This window comes from Bradysia coprophila (assembly GCF_014529535.1).
Source record: "Bradysia coprophila strain Holo2 chromosome X unlocalized genomic scaffold, BU_Bcop_v1 contig_26, whole genome shotgun sequence".
NCBI lineage: Eukaryota > Metazoa > Arthropoda > Insecta > Diptera > Sciaridae > Bradysia > Bradysia coprophila.
In genome coordinates this window covers 1002049-1027376 of record NW_023503313.1, presented here as the reverse complement: position 1 = coordinate 1027376, position 25328 = coordinate 1002049, and the positions used below count along the sequence as shown (strand labels likewise).

The 25328-nt window shown below is 36.6% G+C and overlaps 4 protein-coding genes across 6 annotated transcripts; 2 read left to right on the top strand and 2 right to left on the bottom strand.

The window, feature by feature from the left end:
* Positions 1 to 1755: 1755 nt before the first annotated feature.
* LOC119069121 (band 4.1-like protein 5) lies at positions 1756 to 8889 on the bottom strand. 3 transcript variants are annotated; one of them, XM_037173018.1, is made up of 12 exons: positions 8417 to 8889; positions 8148 to 8295; positions 7911 to 8087; positions 7646 to 7854; positions 7390 to 7580; positions 7053 to 7310; positions 6602 to 6985; positions 6409 to 6513; positions 5303 to 5451; positions 5121 to 5236; positions 4313 to 4951; positions 1756 to 3856 (listed from the first exon to the last, which is right to left on the bottom strand). In XM_037173018.1, exons 1-12 carry the CDS (start codon positions 8543 to 8545, stop codon positions 3752 to 3754), a joined length of 2610 nt encoding a protein of 869 aa, XP_037028913.1. In that variant the 5' UTR covers positions 8546 to 8889; the 3' UTR covers positions 1756 to 3751. The 3 variants fall into 3 exon arrangements, with proteins under 3 accessions (XP_037028913.1, XP_037028915.1, XP_037028914.1); XM_037173020.1 differs by lacking the exon at positions 4313 to 4951; XM_037173019.1 differs by lacking the exon at positions 6409 to 6513.
* Positions 8890 to 9760: 871 nt separating this feature from the next.
* Positions 9761 to 10424, top strand: LOC119069120 (signal peptidase complex subunit 1). Its single transcript, XM_037173017.1, has 3 exons — positions 9761 to 9920; positions 10053 to 10199; positions 10255 to 10424. The coding sequence occupies exons 1-3, from the start codon at positions 9897 to 9899 to the stop codon at positions 10351 to 10353; spliced, it is 270 nt and encodes an 89-aa protein (XP_037028912.1). The 5' UTR covers positions 9761 to 9896; the 3' UTR covers positions 10354 to 10424.
* A 1254-nt stretch (positions 10425 to 11678) lies between these two features.
* Positions 11679 to 12825, top strand: LOC119069119 (tRNA-uridine aminocarboxypropyltransferase 1). The gene is made up of 2 exons (XM_037173016.1): positions 11679 to 11976; positions 12047 to 12825. Exons 1-2 carry the CDS (start codon positions 11782 to 11784, stop codon positions 12818 to 12820), a joined length of 969 nt encoding a protein of 322 aa, XP_037028911.1. The 5' UTR covers positions 11679 to 11781; the 3' UTR covers positions 12821 to 12825.
* Positions 12826 to 19207: 6382 nt separating this feature from the next.
* On the bottom strand, positions 19208 to 23717 carry LOC119069118 (WD repeat domain phosphoinositide-interacting protein 3). Its single transcript, XM_037173015.1, has 5 exons — positions 23423 to 23717; positions 22517 to 22819; positions 22100 to 22440; positions 21791 to 22022; positions 19208 to 19517 (listed from the first exon to the last, which is right to left on the bottom strand). Exons 1-5 carry the CDS (start codon positions 23490 to 23492, stop codon positions 19411 to 19413), a joined length of 1053 nt encoding a protein of 350 aa, XP_037028910.1. The 5' UTR covers positions 23493 to 23717; the 3' UTR covers positions 19208 to 19410.
* Positions 23718 to 25328: the final 1611 nt, after the last annotated feature.

The following is a 25328-nucleotide window of genomic DNA, read 5'->3' as shown; positions in this document are numbered from 1 at the left end:
TGGTTACAGTATTTAATTGGATTGAAGTGATAAGATACTTTGGGAGCTTGACGTTCAAGATATGTGGGTGTGGGTTGTGAAAACACAGGTAAACTGGTTCGTCTAAGACTTTCAATTTTTAAATTATAGATAAATTTCGAAAGAAATGTTACGTTGGACTCGGACTTTGATAACTTCAACCACTGACTATATTTGCGAACACATACTGTGTCAACAATGAAATAGTTCAGCAACGGCAAAAAGTTTTAAATTGCATTTTGAGAGTGTTGCAATTCCCAACATTTTCCCAATAGTTTAGGCCACAAAATTTCATTAAAAAATTAGTGAAACTTAGTGGAATATTTCACAAAATTAGGCCCTGCGAGGTAAACACAACGTTTAGAAACCATTTTTTTTGCGGATTTCAAATTCTCTATCTCTCTATAAGAAAACGGTAAAGGTTGAAGCTTCGGTTGAGGAGATAAATCGACTATGTTTCCTGCAAACAGAATTATTGATAGCGACAAGCGACTTAACTTTCTAAGTGAGACAGAAACAGTGAGGTGAACAATGACGGCTCAGAAAAAAGAAAGCACCGCCTCCAGTGTTCAGACTGGATCTTAGGCTTCCTCAACAAATGAGAGTAACTGATTCGATGCTGACATTGTGGGGGAACTCCAGAGTGGCGCTTCACACAATTGACACAACAGAAGACAAATCCTCAAACTACCTGCTTATACAGCTGTTGCACTGAGAGTACGATGGGAAGTTCTTACCCAATCAGTTTATTGGTTAAAAAGTAACTTACCGAACAGATTACTTGTGAGATGTTTTCAAAGCTCTGTAGCGCATAATATAAGATAAGAGTTTAAGCGGAAGATCCACAGACCTCAACGCAACTAAATAGGTCAAATTACAGTAGACGGTAGAATAGAGAAAACTCAGTTTCTTCATCGGGAGAAACCACAGCCCCTGAATTATCCTTACACGCCCAGAGATAATCCTCAAAATGCAAGCAATATGAACGTTCCAATGAACAAACTCGTCCAGAGTTAGCCCAAGGCACTGCACACTCGGACACGTGTGGATCGTAACACCTTCAAACTTCACGACTGGCGGATCAACAATCTTAACTTTCGGCTTATGAAAGTGATACAGCTCTGTCGTACGGAGATTCAACGTCGGCGTGTCCAGGCGAAAGTATTCAGGTAAGACAGCGAGATTATCCCAGATGTTAGAATTGTTTTCCGACACAAAGGCTGAAGAAACGAACATACTGGTGTCATCTGCAAAGCCAATCGGTAGACTGTATGGAAACTAGAAACAATAACGGAGACAACACTCCACCCTGAGATACACCAACTTCTACGTCAGTCTCCGTTGGACTCAGTAAAACGACTGATTTTGGCAAATATATTCGTTTAATATTTTACATTCTCTTTAGATAAAATATGGAAATGTATTTTCATTTTGTATATAAATTTGTATTTCAATCTTGGGACGGACGAACAAGCAAAGCGATTCGATATGATTAGAAAATGATTTTTTTTTTCGAATCAAAATTTAAGTAAAAAATTTGTCTTTTTTTAGGCAAAAAAAATAATAATTCCTAAATCAAATAAATACTCGAATATATTCATGTATATACTAACATAATATGCAACGTTTTTCTCATTATAAATGTAAAATTTATTACAATCTTCCACTTTTATTAATTTAATTTTTAATCGATTTTCATGGCATTTTTTTGTGTCTTATTCATTGTTTAAATCTTCATTTCATTAATTTGGAAAAAAAAGTTAAATTATATTGCATTGGACTAAATAATGCTAAATTTTATGCAAATGCCGGGTTGATAAATTAACAAAGCGGCGAATCGCTTACATCCATACAACTGGTCATCAATTCGTTAATTTACGACTCAGTGCAATTAGTTATCGAATTATTTGAAATAACTAACAAAATTATCCGAGCACATCAACAAGGCAACAAAATAAATCTGATTTAGAGGTGTGTACGAACAGCTGTGTACAGTGGCCGTGTGCTACCGGGACAATGCAGATGCTCGGGTGATACTCAGATTTCTCATCGTAGTAGAGGTGATTGTATTTAACAGATACCTTCCGAAGTACACCGTCTGGTGCATCTGGCTCTATCAATAAATTTCTGCTTCTTACCGAACTTCTTACTCAATAACATTTCCATTTGCATTGTCTTCATTTATTACATTTTCAAATGAATTTTTTGTTTGCCGTCGGTAATTGTTAGATAAAGAAATTTCTATTTAAAAAAAATCGATCGTTCACTGAATAGGTCTATTATCTCAAAATGTAGACTTAATTTTCCTATTTTACTATTGTAAAAAACTAAAGTAAGTGGATAATAAAATAGAGAAAAAAATCTTCGTAAAGCTGGCCGCACACTTAAAAATTGTAAGTTATGATTAACGCATGCTGAAAGGCTTTATCAGTGAACATGAGGTTCGAATTCGCTAAAAAAAACAATGACAAAGTCCGATATTTCAGCACTAGTCTAGAAAATATGGTCTCCATTTTCACAATGCAAAATGGAGAACTTTTTTTTAGTGTGAGGCTATCTTATCTGCAAAAGACTATTTTTGGGAAAAGGTTTGGTCATATTTTCCAGAATATTCTTTCATTTTCCTTAATAAAAATTCGGAAAAATGTAAGAAAATTCTGGAAAATCTAGGTAATGTATTGTTTCCAAATAATAGTCTCTACCGTTTTGTTTTAAATCGTAAGTCACTGCGTCCATTTAAGTAGCTCTGAAAAGTTTGAGATCAAAATAAGTAATTGCAAGTATCGCCTCTTTGTAATGTAAATCGACATATTATATATATTTATGCAAAAGCACGTAAGTCTATGACGGATAACACTGACTGTTTACGCACAATTGATATAAGGCATTATTTCGACGCTATTCCTTTGTATCAGGAACAGTTGGTTTAATAAAATGATTTTCATGATCGGAATAGAAAATCGCATCAAGATTTTTGGGGTGAAAATCGGTCGTAATATGTTGGACGATTGTGTCAGTCCGATTAAAAGTAAAATTAAGAAAATTAAAGTCTTCGGAATGATAAAAATAAATGCGAGCTACCGTAGTGAATAAAAAAATCCTCAGAAATGACCAACTTCACTCCTCAAAAGGCAATAGAATTCGAGGAGTGAATAGGATCATTTTGACAAAATATTGATTCCATTTTTAACCTGAATGAATCCTCATTTTTCCAGTAAAAAAAACTTCCGCACCACCCAACAAATTGAGGAAAATTTCCTGAAAGCGACAAAAAGTTCTATTCCCTCGGCAAATGGTAAATACATGGAACAGTCCAACAGTTGTATGTTTAAATTAAATGCAAAAATTTTTCTATTTTTAATATTAGCAGTCATCTAAGTAGTAAAGTATTTTACGGTTTAGGTCATCAAATGAAAAAAACAATTGTCCGGAATGTGTAAATACTTTTAAGTTCCACAATTTTTTTTTGTTTCGTTTGTTAATCGAGTTATATACGTTTCGGGGTTAGTCTTATAAAAGAAATCAATAAAAAAAAATTAATTTTGTTTAAATTTAGCACCAAAATATCGAATCGCCAATAAATTAAAAAAAGACGAAATTTTTCGAACGAATTTCCATTTCGAATAAAGAATTTGCAAGAAGAACCAATTTTCAAAATATTATTATTATGAACTCGCTTTCTCTGCCTCTCTCTATCGTGCCTTATACACTTTTTACGTAACACGGTAAAATTTTATAGTTGCGTGGTTATAACTTTTTTACGTAGAATAGTGGGCGTTGATACGACGTCTGAAGAAACTAACCATGGTGAAACCAGATCATGAGCTTTGTGGTTATCCTGTTTGAAAAATAATTTGTGTTGTTGTTGTACGTTATTAACCGACAAATCAGTGTGGATTTCGCATGCAAATTAATTCGATTTTAAGATATGACCAAATGGTCTTCGATAAACACTAAATTGTTGAATGGAAATGGTTTGCATAACAGGTTGATATAATGGTCGCCTTTATGGAAAATCATGACAAATTGAATGTACCACTGGATATTAATTCAAACCCAGTTCGTGGTACCGCTTAAAATGTCCAACTATTTGGTAGATATTGCGAAATACTTTCGACACACAAGCTGGAGTTTGACTAGTAGCTAAGTAGCTTTACATGCATTAAGACGGACTTGTGGTAACATTTAACTAAAAATTAGCGACACATGAATGACTTGATGGCAAACTATGGCATGATAATGCGGTAAGAACAGAAAATGGAACAGGGAACAACATACAAAAAGCTATACGTACCACTTTGTCGGGAATCTTTTTTTCCGCTTCCTTCGCATCGACTGGTGGTGTATGATTGTTCAAAGCGTTTGACTCAACTTTAGCTACTGGCTTTGTGTCATTATCGCCGTCTCTAAATGGATTACTGATGGCAAGCGATGGAGATGTATAATTCGATGTGGGTATGAATGGATTTGTGGATGTTATGGTGGTGACAATAACAGACGGTTGCGATGGCGGTGCGATTGTCGTCGTTGGCGACATGTTCAAGAATGGATTCGTCGGTTGGCTAGTGGTGGCAGTGGTGCTGCTGGTGTCGACGACAACAGTTTCCGATGACTTTAAATTATTGGCTGCGCGCACATTGTTGTCTAGCTTCGGTGACGTGATTTCCGTACTGAAAATGTTGTCCGATGGAACGCTGATTCTTTCCATTGCGCCGTGCGTTTCGGAAAAATGTGTCACGGTCACATTTTCGCTTAAGCCATTCAAAAGTGAGGTCGGCTGAGAGGAACAGGATATATTGTGTTTGTTGTCGAATGCCAATGGAAAATTTGGCACGGTCGGCGATGACACGGTACTATTGGTCGTTGAATTGTTGGTATTGATCATTTTGAACGGCGAATCACCGGTTAGATTCAATGTCAATTTGTCGCCACCCTAATGCGTTTTTTTGTGGTTGTCGTGTAAAGTGCATACAATTAAAAGCGCACAGACACAAAATGTAGAACAAATGCGAAACAAACAAAAAAGGAGGAAACGAATGATGAAATTAGCGTCAACAAACATATTTAGGAAATGAAAGCTTAAATTGGCCTGAAACACTTACGACTGATACATATGTAGCTGCGTTCAACGAGTCAGGTCCATCCGTTGATGGCGTTGTATTCGAATGATTTGTCATTTTGATTGCAGATGTGGCACCGAGTTCTTCCTCAGCACGTGCTATTTTTGGTTTGGTAGAAATACGTTAATATTATCGTACACGGACAAAGTGGTCGAATGGGTCACCTTTCAAAATGTTACATTTGATTTGTCCGGGAAGCAATGGACCACCGGTGTTTGCAAGTTTCGTTTGATTATTCGGTTTTTCGCTGGTCGACAGTTTCTTGAGTGTATCCGTATTGTTGTCCATTTCAACAGTTTTGTTTATGGTCACCCTAAAAGATAAATATGAAGCAAAAACGTTAAAGGTGTCGTCATTGCTACGAAAAACTCAATTCAGAAGGCAGTTGTCTGTCTTTTATAATTATATCAAAGTATAGTTCAAGTGAAGAAGAGTCAGATGGAGTGCTAGCTTGCAAAAGGAAAGGAAAGGATTTCTGCAGTTTAAAACACACCAAGGTTTCGATAAGAATTACATGGACTGTCCAACATAAGTAGGAGCTACAGTAAGTATATGCAACGGAATGCGTGCAGTTCAAATAAAACCAAAAACAAAAATTTGGAAATTCGTGATGTTCCAACTTGCCCCAACTTGTGTGGCCAGTCCACATCTGGACTTATGGTTGAAAATTTGGAGCAAAAATGGGATTAAAAGAACATCATCAGGCTCGGAACATTGGAAACTAAAATCAATTGTATCTTCAAAGGGCGCTGTGGTGGACGTAAGTGTCAGTAGTCATATAGTAGGTATAAACACCATCGTGATCTTTGAATTTATTTTTTGATTAGACTTGAAAAGGTGACCTGTTCCGAGCCTTAGTGGACATTCTCTACTGGAGCAAAGCCCAACACATGTAAAAATTATAAATTCGTTAGTCATGTGGAATGAATCAAATTATTTAAATGAAATTGTTGGATCTTCACCGTAAAAACTCAAGGAAGTAAACCATCTGCAAGTGGAACTGTTAAACCAACCGAATTGAATAGTAAGTCATGTCAGACAGTAGTACCGACAAATATTTCATTTAAGACAAGGAGAATGTGACACTGTGATTGAATCAATTGTGTACTTCAATTACTACAACCGAAAAAGAAGAGTTCAAAGGAAGAAAGTTTCTTCACCATATAGAGCATCAATGCCAACAACAGTCTGATAGAATTAGTAAAATGCTAAATTCCGAAAAACCCGCCCGTCACTCGCACCAAACAAAATGTTGTCGTATTTTGCCTACCTGATCGTTGCATTGTTTGCATCATTAATGGATGTTATAGATTCTTTTGCGATTGTTTTCAGGTAAGTGTCCAGATTTTCTTTATCCGTCGAGCCACTTTTGATGCTAGGGAAATGCGCAAACTTAGAATGTATGCCGACAACTTCCGACGATATATTCATTGCAAACAACATTGTCTCTATCCAACACTCACCTAAACGCTGAACTAATGGAAGCCTTTCCCAACGATCCATGAACGCCGCCTTTTTGGAACGCATGATCGTCCACATGTTTAGCCGCCACATTATCGATATCGATCAGCCCATTCATACCGGCCTTGCCAAATGATCCGATTTTGATGAAATTGCAACCGTCCTCTGTCGACGAGGACGATTTATTGGAACATCGACTCTCCGACACGGACGGTACATGTAACAATTCAGCCGTTGTGGATGGTGGCGGTGTGACTGAGGTATTTGTTGTTACATGATTTTGAACAACAGTTTGAATAGAAGGTGATGGCGTAACCGACACAGACGTTGATTCGGGCGATGTTTCTGAGCTAGTAGCTGCCGTGGTCGTAGCAGTACCGGTAGTTCTGCAAGAAAACCAAAAAAAAAAAATCAAATGGGAGCCGATGCGTGAATTAATCGATCTGAAATTACTTTTGACGTTCGCGTAGGACATGCGATTGTCGTCTAGCAAAGCGCTGTGATGGTCTACGCTCGAATTGCACCGATCGTCTTGGACGACTTTGTTGTGTGGCTTGAATTTCGGTGCGACCAGTGTATCGGAAACGCGATCCCATTCGGAAGAAATTCTGTCGAGCAGATTGTTCGCGAACAGGTGCACGCAACCGGAAGAATGTGTGATGTTCCACTGCACATTTCCACAGGTGCTTGCACGCCTTTTCATTGTACAATCTGAAATGAAGTCAAAATTGGACAAAAACGAATTTTGTGAAAGGAATGTGATAGAGACAGTTGGTTCCCGAATGCTTACCGAAAAACAAATGTGTGGTCTTGTGATTGTCCTTCGTCATCATCTTCCACCACTAGCAACGTAAGTTTCTTCTTTTTGAAATCTAATTTCCCAATTTTAGGCCAAAAGAAAAGTCCGATTTTTTGAGCTCCTTCGAAAACTAAAATTCCAGTTGGTGTCAGTCCAAGGTGATATTCACAGCCGTCTTTTCCCTGATGAAAAAGCAAATGATTGTAAATCGAATTCGGGCTAGAAGTTAAAATGACGCAATTCTTACCAACACAGTATGCATGTCCACGCCGTACATGTCCAGATGTTTCGCTTTGTTCAAAAAAATGGTCTCGGCTTCGGCTGGAGACAGTCCGGTGCACTTTTTGTATTCTTCTAATATTGCAATTTCCGTTGTTTCCGTCTGATTGGGCATAAACCGGAATTCGGAAACGGTGGCAGCTGTATGGACAGTTTCATCATAATCGCCGAGTTCAGCTACATCGAAATTCGGTTAACACAATTCGTTCACAAAATATTGAAAATTTATTTACATTGCAACGCCAGCGCACACATTTCGACCGCTCTCTGATCGGTACACTCAAGTTTTCCATCGAGTAAATCTTGTTTGAGTTGAAGAAAGAATTGGTATCGAGTCAGTTCTTCGCGTAGCGTATTCGGTTCGGACGAATAAAATTTTACTTTTAAACGCAACGTATACGGAGGACCAACTAGGAATGGAAATCGTTTTAGTAATTTCTGCGTTATTGATTTACTGATTGACAAATTACTTTTGACTTGTTTCTTAATGGGTTTGGTTGGATCAAGCCAATGTTTGACATGATTCGAATCTGTAAACTGCAGGCCAAAGTAATCTTTCTCGATTAGGTCCAACGAGTAGAACACTTGCTCGTAAAGATCGTTTCCCATTGCTTTTTTCTGATAACAAAAAAATCAATAAATTTGAAGAAAAAAGATTATTTAGGACCGGGACACATCAAGATGAATAATGCCAACAAGAATGTGTGTAATGTTTGATGCTAAATACTTGAATACAAACCGTCAAATCAACAGATAGATCAGTCCCGTCAAGTAAAATAATTCGACAATCGAGTTGTTTCTTCCTTTGCGAATTGTGAGCATTAATGCTGTTCTTTCGTCGACTTCGACCACTCAGAAAGCGAAGCATTTTATGAATTTGTTTCAAGCACGGTGTTCAATAAAAATAACAACAATAATAATGGGCGGTGCACTTTTTTTCCGTGTTACAAAATAAAAAAAAATTGAACAAAAATTTGTAATCCGTGTTATGATGCAAACAAAACTTCCGAGGCACAATTTATACCACTTTTCGGGCAATGTAAATGCGAAAAATGTCAAACAAATAAATCGACGGAAAATCTGGTCACAAATAGGCAACACAAAATAATTTCATTGCAAAAAAAATCAAGGAAAAATTAATTTAAAAAAAAATCATTTACATTTACATATTACATTTAATTCACTTCGCCATTATATCGATAACTTGTTCGACTGTCGAAACTTGTCGATTACCAAAAAAATTTATTTGAGGGACGATCACTTTTACACTGTTAACAATGAAAGTGACATTTTTATTGAGATCTTTTTTTCAAATATACCCGAAACCAAGGCAGCTCTCCAGCAACACAATGTTTGTGTGGCTGCTAGAAAGCGGCTTTGCCCAAAAACATCCCGGAATCGGCTTAAGGAATACGTGTGAATGACCAAAAGACCCCTAGCAAAATTCAACTCGCTTTCTCTTCATACGATATGATTTAGTTTGTATTAAAGATGGGTGTATCTCCTCGAAGTATGTACACAATCTTATGAATGGCATCCTGCTTCATCAAATACTTCATCTCATCCATCGTAGGGGTGAATTATTTTGAATGAAAGTGGTGTGTCTCATCAAAAAGCGATAGGTGCTATCTCCTTCGTTATGGTAGTTGTAGAAGTTACCGTTGTATTGGACAAATCTGAAAGACATTTTTCATTGCGTTATTAACGCCTTTGACGCTTTGACATTCATCAGCTTACGATGGTTCAGCGACGGAGCTGACTGATGCAGAGTTTGATCAAAAAGACTCTTCCGAGTAGAGTGTTATGATGAAAGAGAAAGAAATATTTTGACACGTACCCCAAGACAACTTATAATAGACTGGTCTTCGGTCCTCTCGCCCTCAACGTAACATGTTGAAAGAGAAAGCAATATTTTGACAAGTACCCCAAGGCAAGTTATAATTAACTAGTCTTCGGTTCTCTCGTTCTGCAGAATTCTTCATGTCTGTTTTGAGTCGTTTCGTGAGTTGTTAACAGAAAGAAACCAAAATGTACTGGGAATCATTTACCCTGGGAATGAACGCAACACACACACTGTAAAATTAAAATAAATTGTCAAACGTGTCAGAATCACTTTTGCTCCTATGTTTTTGTTATTTTTGCCGCTGACGTGTTAGTTAGAAAAGTTTCCACATTTAAAAGAATTCCAGAAAAATATTTACAAAAAAATTCCATTCACCATGTTAAACATCCAGACTCATATGGTTTGTACACAATTCAATACAACGGTCTTTCCGTTTCATTTCCTCGAAATTGTATTGATTTTGCGGACACGATCGGTTTCTCGGTCCCAAATGCTTGTGGTTTTGACGATAAAGAAAAAAAAAATCTTTTAGGACTTCGAAGGCCAGGCCAAAGCAGAGAAGTTGTCGCGATTCATAATAACGCTTTTCGGGATAGTCGGCTTTGTTTGGGGCGGTGTTATACAACAATTTTCACAAACGTTCCTCATACTTTGTGCTGGATTCGCACTAGCGACTTTGGTAAGTTCAGTGTAGTGATAACAGTGGAAATTGTATTCATTGCTTCGTATCGCAGATTACCGTACCACCATGGCCAATATATCGACGAAAACCATTAAACTGGCAGAAACCGAAGCCAGAAGATTCCGGTGATGAGAAGAAGAAAAAGAAATGAAACTTCTTGTATTGCTAAAATGAATTTACTTTTAATTTTAAACAATTACAAGGAGTCCTAATTATAACACACGCAAACGTTTCATTACATTATCACCCTCAGGTAGATGATTCCAATTCTTTTTTTAATTGTCGCGTTAGATCAACCTGTTGCTGTAGTGTGTACAAATTTTCTAATTTTCTCATCTGCTGACGCTCAACATCTCGTATTACACCTTCATGCAAACGATCCCTTTGAACGAATCAGTTTGTTATGTGAACTGAATTCAATTTGTTAGCGAATTCAACACTAGTTACCTATCGCTCCGCTGCTTTATACAAACGTAACTAACAATGCCAATTGATGTGATGGTTGCGGCACACAATGTTAACTTTGCAGGAACCGACATTCTATTTATTTATTTACAAAATTGTCTTTCTTCGAAGATTATCTCATCCACTATCCATAGGATGAAAGAAGACCGAAGACGATAAATACTTCAAAATAATATCGACTGGGAATTTTCGCTGCAGAGAGATGGTGTTACCATGAATGGGGTATTATTTGGACGATTTTTGAAGCATTTATTAAAAATGAATGATTCGGATTGGTTGATATTTATCACGATATCGTTCCACCAATTGAAATGCTCAACGGCATGGCAAAAGTACTCTCCAAAATAAAACATGAAATCGGGTTTCAATCAAAGATCTTGCTTCATTTTAGAATTTTACAAAGCCTGCACCCAAAAATTACATAGGCACCCAGCCATGTTTAAAAATAAATGTGTCATCACGTCGAGTGTATTTTTGTATTAACCTGTCACATACGGCTATTCATCTGTTATCGATAACGACTACAAAAATAATGACAAGCTCTGGATATTATGTATATAGAAAAATGCATGTTAAACAATTGAAGTACAAGATTTGAAATCAACAGATTAAAAATACTTTGATCGATGGAAGTAATAGACCCAATAATAATACTGGTCATATGCTTGCTGCATGTAACAGGTTAAAAATAGCTGTCCTGACGAGTCCTACGAGTAAAGAGTGTAAATGGAATTGTAAAAACAACTTTTCATTTGATCCTTGCTGGAACCCTAGATTGCGACATTTTCTTTGAGCTTCTGTTTTTACAGAGAATCATGAAAGTTACGCGATACTGTTGATGTTCTAAGACTACGTAGTATTTATGTATACAAACGGTACAAACATAATACGACAACGAACTACTTCATTCATCCTATTCTTCTTATTTGCTTCATTGTCATCTCTTTGGTCACCAGACACATAAAACCCAACGCATAAAATCACAACAAGTGTCAATAAAGAGTGGCATGATACGAATTGTAGGTTATATGTACGCACAGTGTATGTCACTGATAAAACATTTTTCAATTGCTGTGTTTGTAACATGAAATTGAATTTCTGAAATATATTTGCAATGACAGAAACTGAATTGAATGGAACAGCATCCCGCGATAATCCATTCGCTAAATTAAAAATATTGGACAATGATTTCTTAAATCAAATTGAGGACCGATTTCCCTGTTCTAAGTGTCGTAAATCAAGGAAATTCTTTTGCTACAGCTGTTTTGTGCCCGTCGATAGATTGGCTAATAGATTACCGAATGTTGAGGTATGTTTGGAACTGAAACTATTTATAGCAGCGATAAGGCACTCAACGAATCTAATTTTCAATTGAATAGGTTCCGCTGTTCATCGATATAATCAAGCACAAAAATGAAACTGAAGGCAAAAGCACTGCTGCCCATGCTGCTATATTAGCTCCAAAATATGTCACCGTGTACGAGTATCCAACGATACCAGACTATTCGAAGGAAGACGGTGTTGTTCTCATATTTCCGAGCCATAAAAGTACGGATGTGCAATCATTGTTCTCAGACAACGTTCAAGCGAATAATTTTGAACTTCCCAAGGGACACAACATGGGCACACTGCTGAAACGTATTCCAGTCGGACAGTGCCGTACGGAGAATGAAAAAAGCTCGGAAAACAATCGATCGTGCGAACTGCCCATAAAAAAAGCTGTCTTCATCGACAGCACCTGGAATCAAAGCCGATCAATTTACAAAGACGAAAACATTAGTTCGCTGCGGTGTGTGGTGCTGCAGAATCGACTATCCCAATTTTGGCGTCATCAGAAAGATAGTCCACGATGGTATTTGGCTACCATTGAAGCTATACACCAGTTTCTGATTGAACTGCACATCAACGCTTGGGGTATAGACGAGACGTACTTGGGTTTTGAAAATTTAGGATTAAATATGAGCGCGATTTGTGATAGAACTAAAAGAAATACGAGGCGAACAGACGATGCATCCGCAGAAGCGTCAATGGTAGGTGTACCTTATAATGGTCAATATGATAATTTGTTATTCTTCTTTACTCACATGTACAAACTGATTCATTCGTATTATGATCATAATAAACTGAAGGCTTACAAGAGACCAGTTAATTGAACCAAGAAAACAAGGTTTTATTTTCTAATTTAAATTCAATGAAAAAATCGGTCTGTTTCCAACATAAAACATCTCATAAAATTGGATGATGGACTGTGGATCGGTAACTCTTTGAATTAGAACTATTTATATCTTTTTCGAGTTTCTTCCACCGTTGCTTGAACTCACTTTTGAACTATTTAGTTATTTTAGAACAATAAGGACCTTTTAATGACGAAAATGGAAAAATGCCACAAAAATTTATATTTCGATTTCAAACAACACAGTCTTAACAACTTGAACACACAGACAAAATATGTAAATCGAACGCAAAACGTGTACCACCGTTTTAAATTCATTACACAGTAGAGCCTAATCAGCCTAATCTCATCGTACGTATTATGTTTTCATTGTTTAAGTTAGGATTTACATAAAATTGAAGTTATTCACTGTGTTAGGCTAAAAAATGGCTTACTCTATACTAGGGTGGGTCGACTGAAGTGTTTCTTTTTATGATTTTTCTTTTCACTAGCCGTAAAATATTGTATTGGTGGGACACACACATTTTGGTGACACACATTTTGTTATTGATTTTTCCGGACGAATCCAAAAAAAAATTCATTGTCTACCCACCAATTCAATTACTGAAGTCCAGTCGAAGAACAACTCTTCAAAAATCATGTAAAAACAAGGCATCAGAACAGTCGGAGCGTTTGCTGCGACTTAGCCCCGTACGACCCGTAATCCTATTTCGTCCGTAACCATAATACGTCCGTAGCCGTAATACGCCCGGAACCCTAATACGACCCTCTAATGCGTCTGTTACCAAAATGCAAGTCAAGTTGGGCATGGTCAAATTTACTGAAAGTGTTCATTTTTAAAATTGCGCATAGAAACCCAACATTTTTTGCCAACTTTCTATTAGGTATTCAATTATCTCTCAAATGAAACAAAAACTAGCAAAATCGGATGAGATTTACTCGATTTATGTGTAAAAAACACTTAGGGCCGAGTAGCGGCCTTAGTCCAAGGGCCCAAATTTGAAACTTTTTTCGCCACGTTCTTTTCGGTATACAATTACCTTCCATAAAAAACTAAATCTAGCAAAATCGGATGAGATTTACTCGATTTATGTGCAAAAAACACTTAGGGCCGAGTAGCGGCCTTAGTCCAAGGGCCCAAATTTGAAACTTTTTTTGCCACGTTCTTTTCGGTATACAATTACCTTCCATAAAAAACTAAATCTAGCAAAATCGGATGAGATTTACTCGATTTGTGTGCAAAAAACACTTAGGGCCGAGTGGCGGCCTTAGACCAAGGGCCCAAATTTGAAACTTTTTTTGCCACGTTATTTTCGATATTCAATTACCTTCCATAAAAAACTAAGTCTAGCAAAATCGGATGAGATTTACTCGATTTATGTGCAAAAAACCCTTAGGACCGAGTAGCGGCCTTAGTCGAAAGGGCCCTAATTTGAAACTTTTTTCGTCACGTTCTTTTCGGTATTCAATTACCTTCCATAAAAAACTAAATCTAGCAAAATCGGATGAGATTTACTCGATTTATGTGCAAAAAACCCTTAGGGCCGAGTAACGACCTTTGAGCCCTCCCAACAAGCCCGCGTTGCATCTTATCCAAAAACAATGTTCAGCAACTTTGTTCTACTCGTCAATACCTTTCATTTGATATATCACAAGCAGCTATTGCGTGCGTATTTCGGTAGATATCGTCGAAAGACTGAAAAACACCTATAGGGCCCTAGCTCTGGAAGGGCCGACCCTACCATGCCCATTTTCGAACTTGACCTTACTTTTGTCGATACCAATCGGGGAAAAAAAGAATTTTGAAAAAAGGTTGTGATTTGCTCAAGCTAGAGGGGTCACAGACGGACGGACGGACGGACGGACATTTTTTTTATTGCGGATTCGTCATCTATTAACATAACCAAATGCTTTGCCCTTACTGTCTGCTTCCAATTCGACGTGTTACAAACGGCATATTAATCTTATAAGCCCCCAGTACTTCGTACGGGGCTAAAAACTCACTTAATGGACCAATCCAGAGAAAGTTTTAGTAATCCAAAGAACAGGCCTGACAGAACAGGTTATGATACCTCTGAGTTGATCACCAAAGCAGCAAAATTTTCTAGTGACTCTTACATCAACTTAGAGAAGAATCTACAGAACTGTTCAAAATTTGCTGCCACATCCTTTCGTGAGTGTTCTAACCTGTTTCTTCTGAACCTTTTCTGAAGATCAGTTAAATTTGATGTCACATTTTGTTCATAGAGGGTCACTGTTCTTTATAACGCAATTTTAGTCCGCAGTCTCAACTGTTCGAAAATGGTGCTAACGTAATGTTAAAGTAATTTGTGCCCACACCCTCAACTTTTCGAAAACTGTGCTAACTGTTCGAACTGAGGAACACTCTATGAAAACAATTTTTGCGTGCGGCCTCATCTGTTCGAAAACGTTTCTAACTGTTCGAACTGGAACACACTATTCGGAACAACATATAGAATTGAAAGAAAATTACTTACAGGTATAGTTTTCGTGTGGCACATTTGAAAGGTAAATAGTGGCCGGATGCAGGAAAACAAAAACTTCCAGAAATCATTTCGTGTCTCACTGAAGTTGCACAGACGTAGGGTTTGTGAAAAATCAAGTTTTTGGTAGAATTACAACAATTACCCGCTACTAAAACCCATTTATTTGTTCTTAATTTCAACATAAACTTTATATGCGACCAAAGGTTTCGCATTTCGCGACAGCATTTGAATAGCAACATAGAATTTCTTATCGGGCATCACTGGAGGAAATTCTTCCGGATTGGGTATCAAATTTTTGACATAAAAAAGTTGCTGTAAAATAAGAATATTGTTTGAGAATCGAATTCACACAGCACCGACACTAGAAAAACAGTTTAAAATTTACTTTTCCAATCGGACACTTTTTCGGAAAATTGCTTGAGGGTAGAGTTGATCGCATAAATATTTGCAAAAGTGGTTCATACTTCCAATCGCTAAGTAATCGACAAAAATTCACCGTTCTGTTGAAGTAAACGACATCATAAAGTCCATTTCCTGAGTCTACCATGACACGGGCGTTGATAAATGGATAGATCTCAGCGGAACTTTGAAAATAAAAATGTAATCGCTTTTGGTCGTCAATGGACGCATTTATGAACAATTGATCCGAAAAAGATTCAGCTGATACGTTGGAATGGTGAATTTCGAATGGTCGCTAAAAGGAGGTTACATCTTATTTAGAACAAAATATACCATTCACGTTAGAAACATATAATTACCCATGCATCTACGCAACTTTGATGCAGTGCATTGTGTGGAAAAAGTAAAACATAAATTGAAACAACCGAAATCACACTTTCCTGCATATTTTCAATAGTCGAACGTTTAACTAAAGAATCGTCAGTTTCGACACAATTTATTATCCAAATGGAGTAAGTCATTTCGGATAGTTTAGGGGTCATCCATAAACTACGTAATCCTCAAAATGGCAGGTCTTCAAATTCCTCATATAGAATTTTATCAATGCGTTGCACATAGGAATCGTGGTAAGATTTTACATACCATAGAAATAGAGAGTAAAAAATCACAGAAAAAATGGTACGTACTCAATGGACGGCCCCATAACGATGTTTTAATGGCAATCACAAATTGCGATCAATTGTAAATGTTTCAAACGTGATGTCGCAGATTTTTATGATTTTAGTGATCTGAAACCATTTTTCTATACAATTGCCATAAGTTATCGAAATGAACAGGCATCCTTTCTGAAAAATTAGTTTGCAACAGGTCGTTTAAGGCCAACACACACTAGCATCTAGTGTCAGTTGGGAACACGATATTTCTAATGTTAAAACCGGTTTTAACCGATTTTAGCAGATTTAAACAATAGAAAATATCGTATTCCCGATGACACTAGATGCTAGTGTGTGTTGGCCTTTAACAATCTTTAACAATTTTGTTGTAAAGTAACTATTCGTAGAAGAGAACATAAGAATATATAAATGGGAATTTATAGCTTTGCAAAATATTTGTAAGCTCAAGTGGCTGCCAGACAACCTTTTTCCTGTCTTACTTCGGACACGTATGGTTGCAACGTGTGACATGTACGTTGTCCACGTCATATGTATAAACATAAGACTGACACGAATAGTCACGAGCAGTACGTATAATTCTATCCACCGTGTCCAAAGTAAGGCAGGAAAAAGGCTGTTAGTGTATTAGTGTATTAACACTGTATTCAAAAGTTTTTGCTAACTTAAATTGTACAATGGGTAAATTTCATTGGGGTGCATAATTTGCAACAGCAGTCCTTCATTAACTGGCTTTTCTGATGATTATCATTCTAAATTACTTGTTTTAGACAGAATGGAACATATTTTATCTAAGCAATTTTCTTATCCTTTACGCGACGCGGACAAATCCACTATTGATAAAGAATATCATAAGTATACCTAGTAAGAGACCAGCTGTTGCAAATTCTGCACTCCAGTAAAATTTGCGCATTCAAAAGAGAAACTTCCGAGTATACTTTTGAAGACATCCGATTCCCAGACCCAGACTAGTATGCATTCCATTCAGGCGTCCATGAGTTTTGCGTTACAAAAGAATTAAAACCCGGTCAATTATTTCTTCACATTAAACAAATTTTAGATTTTATTGGTTACAACGCACATTCATTATTCTTTCCGTTTACAAGTATAGCTGGAAAGAAGCAGTCTCAAATATGTATCATTTTCTCGTGATATTTATAACGATCAGTTTTTTTTATTTAATTTTTAGTTTCCTTGGTTTTCTTGTCAATTAATTTTTAAATTCAATCTTTAACGTTTACCAAAAGATTGCTAATAAAATTTGTCCTAAAAATTAGTCAACATTTTTTATTAATTTTTTCTTTATTTAATTATTTTAAATTTTTGCTGTGGGAATATTTCTATTTTCCATTCTTTTTTCTTCTGTTTTTATCCATAACTATTCCAACTTAATTTCGAGTTAAATTTATCTAACAAATCTTTGCCGTGCCTAAAAAAACGCCAGATTTACTTTTGAAATCGACACAAGCCAAGACTTTTCAGTTCGAGTGTTTTTATTATTTCTTGTAGTCAACAAGAACCCCCGGCATCCTTCATGGGAGTCCTAAGTAACATATTCTATGAAATAATTGTCAATATAGTTAGATGCATTGTTTCCATTTAGCTTGTGAGCTTAAAAGAAACCCAAATTTCAATAAGGTGAATGCAGTCCTCGTGTATTTTGTTTATGTTAGGAACGTACATATTTATTGTAAAGGTGGACGTTGTGAAAATACATTTCTTTAGCCGTGTAGGTGTAACATTTGTGACAAAATAACAAAATATATTTTTTGGTGACGAAAATGTATAATGCGGCGAATGAGATAAGCTGCAAAAATGATTGTCTCTAACAAAATTTTTTAGTGATAAGAAAACTTTTTTTTTGCCTCAAACACCTTTTGTTGTCAGAGGTTGTTTGATGCATATTAGAAGCTTCATCTCCATTTACAAATATAACAAATAATTTACGAAGGAAATTCGAAATTTCATTCAGTTCGCATCACATTTACATCTCAATACTAGCAGTGCTTTAAGAGCCTACAAGTTCTTTTGTTCGGGAGGCTCGTAATTGAAACATTAGTTCTTATGGTAATGATGGCGTAATATTTTGTTACTTGGCTCTTAATTGGGGGAGGCTGGTTTTTAGATGTTGTTTTCGAGTTATAAATGATTTGCAACTGGCGGCAAAATGTAGGTTCCACCTCTTTCTTAGGTACTAATATTTGGAATCAAATTGAAAATTTTTACACTCAATGTTTGCATGGACGGCCAAATATTTGGCAGACTTTTTTGCAAATTCTCCGAAAAAATGCGTCACCTCCGCTACGGTAACGCTCATGCTAGTGAAATTTGAGTTTCGAGAACTGTTGAACGAATTGTGTCCGAAATATTTAGCTTTGGTTTTTTAAAGGTGTAAACTACGCGATATCTGCCAATCGTTTATTCGTGGTAAAGCTCGGAACAGGTCTGATTCAGGTCATGACCCAAACTCCTCGTAGAAAGCCTGGGAACAAATCGAAGGTTGTATAATTTGCGTTGGAGTCAATTTCGCATTGCTTGAATTGAACCTGTTCCGAACCTTATTGCTTGGCTAACTAGTTGGCTTTTTAGACATTTTCTTTTTATGCTCGACCATGTATCAGCAAAATGATTTAGAAATTGGTTAATGTGTTTATCGGGTACTGCTATGTGTAATGTGAATATTTAAGACGTCTTACTACTGTAATAAACAAATATTCTTTTTCGTTTTAACTAAATGTAAATAATTTTTTTTTGTTTTTTTATCTTAAAAATATTTTTTTTTTATTTTCTGTTTGATATAATAATAAAAGTTTATTTTGTCTCTTTCTTCCTTCCATTGAATTATAAATGATTTCAAAATTAGAAAAAAGATTTCATTTTTTTTGTTAATAATATTTTGTATTTTTATATGTATGTTGAAGAGAAAATAAGGATGTCAAAATATGCGATTTACATACGTACGCTTCAAAGTTCGCATATTTATTATCGACACATTAATCCTCTGGTTCCGTCAATTCGAGGAATTGCGTGCACACGTCCGTACTACTGCCACCTTTGCTGTCAAATATGAATTTGTAGTAATGACCATCGGCGCAAATAACTGCAAAAGAAGAATGGCAAAAGTAACATGAGATTGTGTCAGATATCCGAATTTTCAGTATTTTCCGAAACAATAGTTTCAAAAACTCGGACCAAGTTCTATTTGAACGTTAAACCTGACCTGAACCTGAAACAGGTTGACCAGAAAAGGTTCAGGTTTAAAATTAAAGTGAAGTGAATTCGAATTAAAAATTTCAATGTAAAATGGAAAAATTTTACATCGACAATTGGTAACCTGAAAACCTGTCAGGTCAGGTCAGTTTATTGTCACATCGGATTTATTGTTTTTATGTCGCATCGGATTGTAAACGTTTAATAGATAACATAAATTGGATTGAAATATTTGATTCATCTAATTAGAGCTCCTTAGATTATAGTATTTAAAGACCGAACGTTTACAATTTAGTTTTTAACATATTCACGGTCCTAATACTAAACTATTAGTAAACAGTGGAACAGTCGTAGAAAATATATTTACGCCATTAGTGCGCCTCAGAATTTAAATTTTTGAGTGAATAAATGGATGAACATGATTCACTGAAAATATTCAACGCAGCGACAGGTATACAAGTTGTACCCTTCTCAGCGTCCATTTAGTGTTTTTGGCGCACATTCGGCGTGAGTTCCTTACGAATAATGTGCCAAAGCGGAAACGAAAGTTCTCGTTGACATTTCAAAAAAAAAAAAAATTGCAAATGGAGACACATCTATACAAATTTGTTGTTTACACTTTTCTATTGATCTTATGATATTTCGACAAGTACCTTTGGTACGTGGGAACGGACAACAAATTTCATTATTTTCTGCCAAATAATTATAAATCGATCCAATTTTAAAATAAAATCAAATCTTTAAGATCAATTAGGATCTTTAAATAGCTAATATCACTAAATGATCAATAAATAATTCTTTTTTCAATGTCCTTTTTAGTGTCAAAGTTGAAAAATCGAACGAATGATTCCAGTCTAAAGAAGAACGTATTTAGTCTGATTTTTCCACGCTACGAAATCGATCATCAAATTTCGACGATCAAGACTATTGTCGACACGGACAATTTTTCTCCTAAAAATTCATTTTTCACAACGCAGGCGAGAAAATAGTCATTTTCTCCCTTCCGCTGAAACTTCGGAAGGCGTGAAAAACTTTGTGTTTAGTTCGGGAAAAAAGTTTGAAATTGCACTTTCTCGGGTGAACTGTGTCCCTCGCTCTGGCCACAAACTCTAAGTTAATAGAAATGACTTGTAGGCCCGCTCATAGGAAAATAATTTTATTGAATGGACCCGTGTGAATCTACGCGCTACGCCGTTAAGTGAAAATATTTCTGTTTTCCATGACGTTTGACAGATTCCCTTGTCTTATTTCATAGAAGACAAACAGTTTTATACGGTTTTATAAACTGGTCGCTGCGGTCAAAAAACATTTTGATCTGAAATTTCTGGTCAGGTAATTTTAAAAAGAAAACCTTAACTGGCTTGTACAGACCCATCAAGTCACGTTTGTCATGATTATTAAATTCAGGTTTCACATCAATTCAAGTCACGTTAAAAATATTTTAAATCAGGTTCCTCTCACTACTGGTTCAGATGCTTTCGGAACAAGTTCAGGTGTAAACCTGACCTGTTTCTAGCATTATCAGAATTCATAATTCTTTCAACTTTTTATTAATTGGGGAGACGCTTCTCAACTCAATTAATATGCGACTGCAAGGCATGGCTCATTTACACTGTGTAGGTTTTACAGGCTGCGTATTTGAGAATTCAATTTCAAAAATTGATCAAAAACAAAAACCGACTCCTCAACTGATTAAGGTCCAAGTCGACGCCCCTGCTCTGAAATTCGTATAATCGATGTTTGTCGCTTACAAATTCCCACAATAAAGGCATTTTCAATCAAAAAACAAACATTAACTACAACTAATTCCAAAGTCGTCGTTACGTACAACGCACAGTACAAATTTATCAATTTTATCAGTGAAACAAAATCAATTGTATTCAGTCAAACCGAACAAACATTCGATTACAATTGAAAAGGAAGCGCATCGATATGGCTCATTATAGTCATCAACTGTACAAAGCAAAGCGCAAGATTTTTGGTCTTATCTGTTTGAATTGCTAATACTATTCAAGTTTGATACGGAACAGAGCAAACTATAAGTTTGCATACCGACGAGCCACGCATAAAATTACTGTTCCGGTCGAAAATTTGATGACTCACGATGTACAGTCAGAAATGAAGAATAATGTACAACAAAAAAGAAACGTATGTAACACTCACCGATAACCGAATTATTATCCGCACCAAAAGCACAGATGCACGGCGGTTCTCTGGGCACCGAAAACTTACAAAACGACCATTGACTCGTGAAGTATTTGGGTATTATTTGGAGGCCAGACGACTCCTTCGATTTATGTTGTTCCTCCAAATTAAATACGTGTATGGTACCATGGTCGGATGACACGACAATACAGGTCGATTGATGATTGAAATTGATGCAGTAAATGGTAGCCTGGCCGAATCGGGATCAAAATGTTAGACAAAATTGTTGTTTTTCGGGAGAAGTATTTAGCGAATCGTCTGCCATACCTGATTTGTTCCGCGCCGTAGCTCAGCGACTCTATTGCCGTTTGAAGTGTCAAATACACGGATAAGTGTACCACGCTCCGAGCTTGTGGCTAGTCGTGTCCCTTGTAAATTTAATGCTATACAACTAATGGTCGCTTCGTGCGCTCTTATTTCTAATGGAGCTTTTTCTGTGTTGGCCAAGTCAACAATCTGAACGTGACCGGTTCGTCGTCCAGGAAAGGCAAGCAATGACTTGTTACTGTTTGGGCATAGTACACACAATCCTAACGGATTTGGGCTCGTTTCGAAGACATGTAACTGTGTTGGTGTAGTTGTGAATGTGTACACTTTGATGATACCCTCTACGGTTGCAATGGACAAATTGAATGAGTAACACAAATCGAAAATGTGTATCGTAAAGTCATTCAATCAAATTACCTAACACAACAACAATGCGATCGCGTCGCAAACGAACCGTTTTGACTGGTGCATTGAATTCCAGCTGAATGGCCGTATTCTTTTTCAAATCATCCCAAATGACTACTTTATTTAGCGGATATAGAGGCCGCAAACCGCCACCAACAAGTGCCAAATAATTGCACCGAAATAGCATTTCCACATGGCCCAGTCCATGACGTATGCCGTTCTCGTCAGTGGTGTCGAACATTTGACTTTCTTTTTCTTTCAGTGGATCCGAATTGAATACACGAAATCCCGTTGTTGTGGCACAAACAAAACATCCTGTACGACGGAATTACAAATACAATTTTAATACTAAAAAAAATCATAAAATGAATCACATAGCAGCATAGAATGCTGAGAATTTGGGAATATGATGACGACAATACAATTACAACTGTCCAATTCATCTCAAATATCGTTTGGACATTCATATGCGTTAAAAAAATAAATGCGACGCCAATAAGCGTATATATACATTAATGAACAAAAATCAGCGTCGAAAAGCCTCGCATTCATGATACTGTTAATTAGCATTTTGTTTACTTCCATTTATTGATTTCATAACGAACGAAACGATAAACGCATCGTTCACCATTTGTTGCAAATTGTAATGCGCTTTCGCATTAAAACAATTTCAAACAATGTGCAACTATCCTTCTGATAATTCCTATGAAGATGCGCGATACACGAGATTATCATTTTGTAAATACTGTTTGCCCTTCCAGCGTTCGGTAAAGCATAGCATTGAGATGATAAACAATTTCGAACATTTAACCATGTCAACAAATAATAAATCACAAAATAAAACAAACCAACTGAAAACATTGTAATCACCCAGCTTGTTGGATCGGCATTTTTTTTTATTTTAATTTTTTTTCTTACCTTGGTCCTGGTTGAAGCCACAATACAGTAATCCATTACCATAGGGCATATTGCTATCGACTAAATTCATTTTGTATTGTTTATACGATCACTTAGCATTAACAACGTTAATTCACACTTTCTTTTCCAATGAAGAGATCACAACAAAAACTTATGAATCGACAAAGATTTTGAGAGACATCTAAGCTAAAAATGATAACAAATGTCAGGCTCGGATGGTATTCTTTCTGATAATGAATTTCAAAGCCAATTCATTGTTTTGTTCATTTCGATTTTTCCCGTGTGCGCAAAACGAAGATGAACTGTCATCATACTGACAATACACCACTACCATCAATGTCAAAATCGAATTTTTTACACTGTTAACACTGCCTGTTACCAAATATAGCGTCTGGTTTGCATATCGGTATACCGGATAGGGTCAGCATGGAACGGAACAAGCATAAAGTACATAAAGCATTAGAGTAAATACATTATGAGTGAAAATGATGAGAATGTAGTTATGCTAGGGGACGTGTAATTTGCACACCGTGTGAATGAGTGGGTGAATGAATGCAACGAAATCGTAAATTCGAGCCTCCATAGCTCTAATAATTTGGCGCAATTTTGAACAAAGTAACAACGAAGATCAAAATTGTTTGCATACACATCCGTCAGCCATATCAAATATTCCAAATTTTTTACATTTGACGAGCCGGCGCTTATTAGTTCAATTAGTTATTGACACTTGAGCTGCACTGTAGAGGGCGAAGAGGGTGTCACTTTTCTACGAAAAAAATAGTAGGAGCAACGATCACGAGCATCACGAGTTGTCATGCCTCTCATGTCTCATTTTTCCGTATATTTTTGACGTGTCGTGACCTTCGCTAATTGTGTTTCCAGCTTACACCTCAAGTGCCAATACGCATCAGACTAGGTGAAGGTGAGCATTTCAATCTAGGTATATGAAATCACAGTAGGAACTGCATTTGTCCTAGATGACTTGTTTTCGTTGTATGAGTTAAAACATACAATACAAATAATCCTAAGCGGTACCTCTTATCACTAAAGCCTCCAAATTTGACACTGGTCAATTCAGTTTTCATGTAGGATGTTGTAGCGTTTATTGAAAATTTCTCCACTTTTTGTTCCTCCAGATATATTTACTTCGTAGCGCTGTGAAATTTTATGTCCTTATTGAAAGTTGAAGGCCGTTTTCTTAAACGTCCACTACTATGCTTATGATTATTATAGGGCAATTACAATCCAGAATCATGTCTGAGTCGGTTACCAACATTTCTAAGTGTAGCTTAGGAACAGAGGCTCCGACTTAATAGGTCAATTATGGAAAGTGCCACACCTGACATCAGACAGGTATGGGGTAGCCACACCCAGATTGAAACTATTCTTTTCAAAATAGTCAATATCCTTAGATTTTGCCCAAAATGCACTGAAAGTGTGCAATGATCAACTTTTCGTTCAAAATACACTGAAGGTGTGGACTGATCAACATTTAGCCCAAAATACACTGAAAGTGCCTGTATACAGCTCAATATACAGCTATATAGTTATATATAGATGTCTATATATGGAATCCCTGAAACCCCACACACATAACAAATTATTTCCATGTCAACAGAAACTCTCTAAGTACCATTTTTCCCAAGATATATCACTTTTAATCAAATCCAATATGGCCGCCGGCATCCATTTTGTTAGGAGACCGTAAATTTTACTTACGCTTTACATGCATTTTTAGCCTCAGCCAGCCGCCGATGACTATCGGCTTTACTTCAGCCGCCGATGTCATCGGCTCAAATCGGCGCACCCTTCTAGAAATATGTTCATATTTGGCCGACCTACAAGCAAAAACTGCTTGTCGCCCTGTGCCTGGTTCACACCAAGGGGTCTAACTCACGAGTCGGTC

Excerpts from the sequence above, each read along its gene's own strand:
- LOC119069121 (XM_037173018.1), bottom strand. The coding sequence starts at position 8,545 with ATGCTTCGCTTTCTGAGTGGTCGAAGTCGACGAAAGAACAGCATTAAT. Across the intron at positions 8,088-8,147 it reads CATTAAGAAACAAGTCAAAA|TTGGTCCTCCGTATACGTTG; the intron begins GTAATTTGTCAA and ends TTCCATTCCTAG. Across the intron at positions 3,857-4,312 it reads AAAAGATTCCCGACAAAGTG|GATAACCACAAAGCTCATGA; the intron begins GTACGTATAGCT and ends TTTTTCAAACAG.
- LOC119069120 (XM_037173017.1), top strand. The coding sequence starts at position 9,897 with ATGTTAAACATCCAGACTCATATG. Across the intron at positions 9,921-10,052 it reads TAAACATCCAGACTCATATG|GACTTCGAAGGCCAGGCCAA; the intron begins GTTTGTACACAA and ends AAAATCTTTTAG. Across the intron at positions 10,200-10,254 it reads GATTCGCACTAGCGACTTTG|ATTACCGTACCACCATGGCC; the intron begins GTAAGTTCAGTG and ends TTCGTATCGCAG.
- LOC119069119 (XM_037173016.1), top strand. The coding sequence starts at position 11,782 with ATGACAGAAACTGAATTGAATGGAACAGCATCCCGCGATAATCCATTC. Across the intron at positions 11,977-12,046 it reads ATAGATTACCGAATGTTGAG|GTTCCGCTGTTCATCGATAT; the intron begins GTATGTTTGGAA and ends TCAATTGAATAG.
- LOC119069118 (XM_037173015.1), bottom strand. The coding sequence starts at position 23,492 with ATGAATTTAGTCGATAGCAATATGCCCTATGGTAATGGATTACTGTAT. Across the intron at positions 22,820-23,422 it reads TGGCTTCAACCAGGACCAAG|GATGTTTTGTTTGTGCCACA; the intron begins GTAAGAAAAAAA and ends TCCGTCGTACAG. Across the intron at positions 22,441-22,516 it reads TCGCATTGTTGTTGTGTTAG|AGGGTATCATCAAAGTGTAC; the intron begins GTAATTTGATTG and ends TTGCAACCGTAG.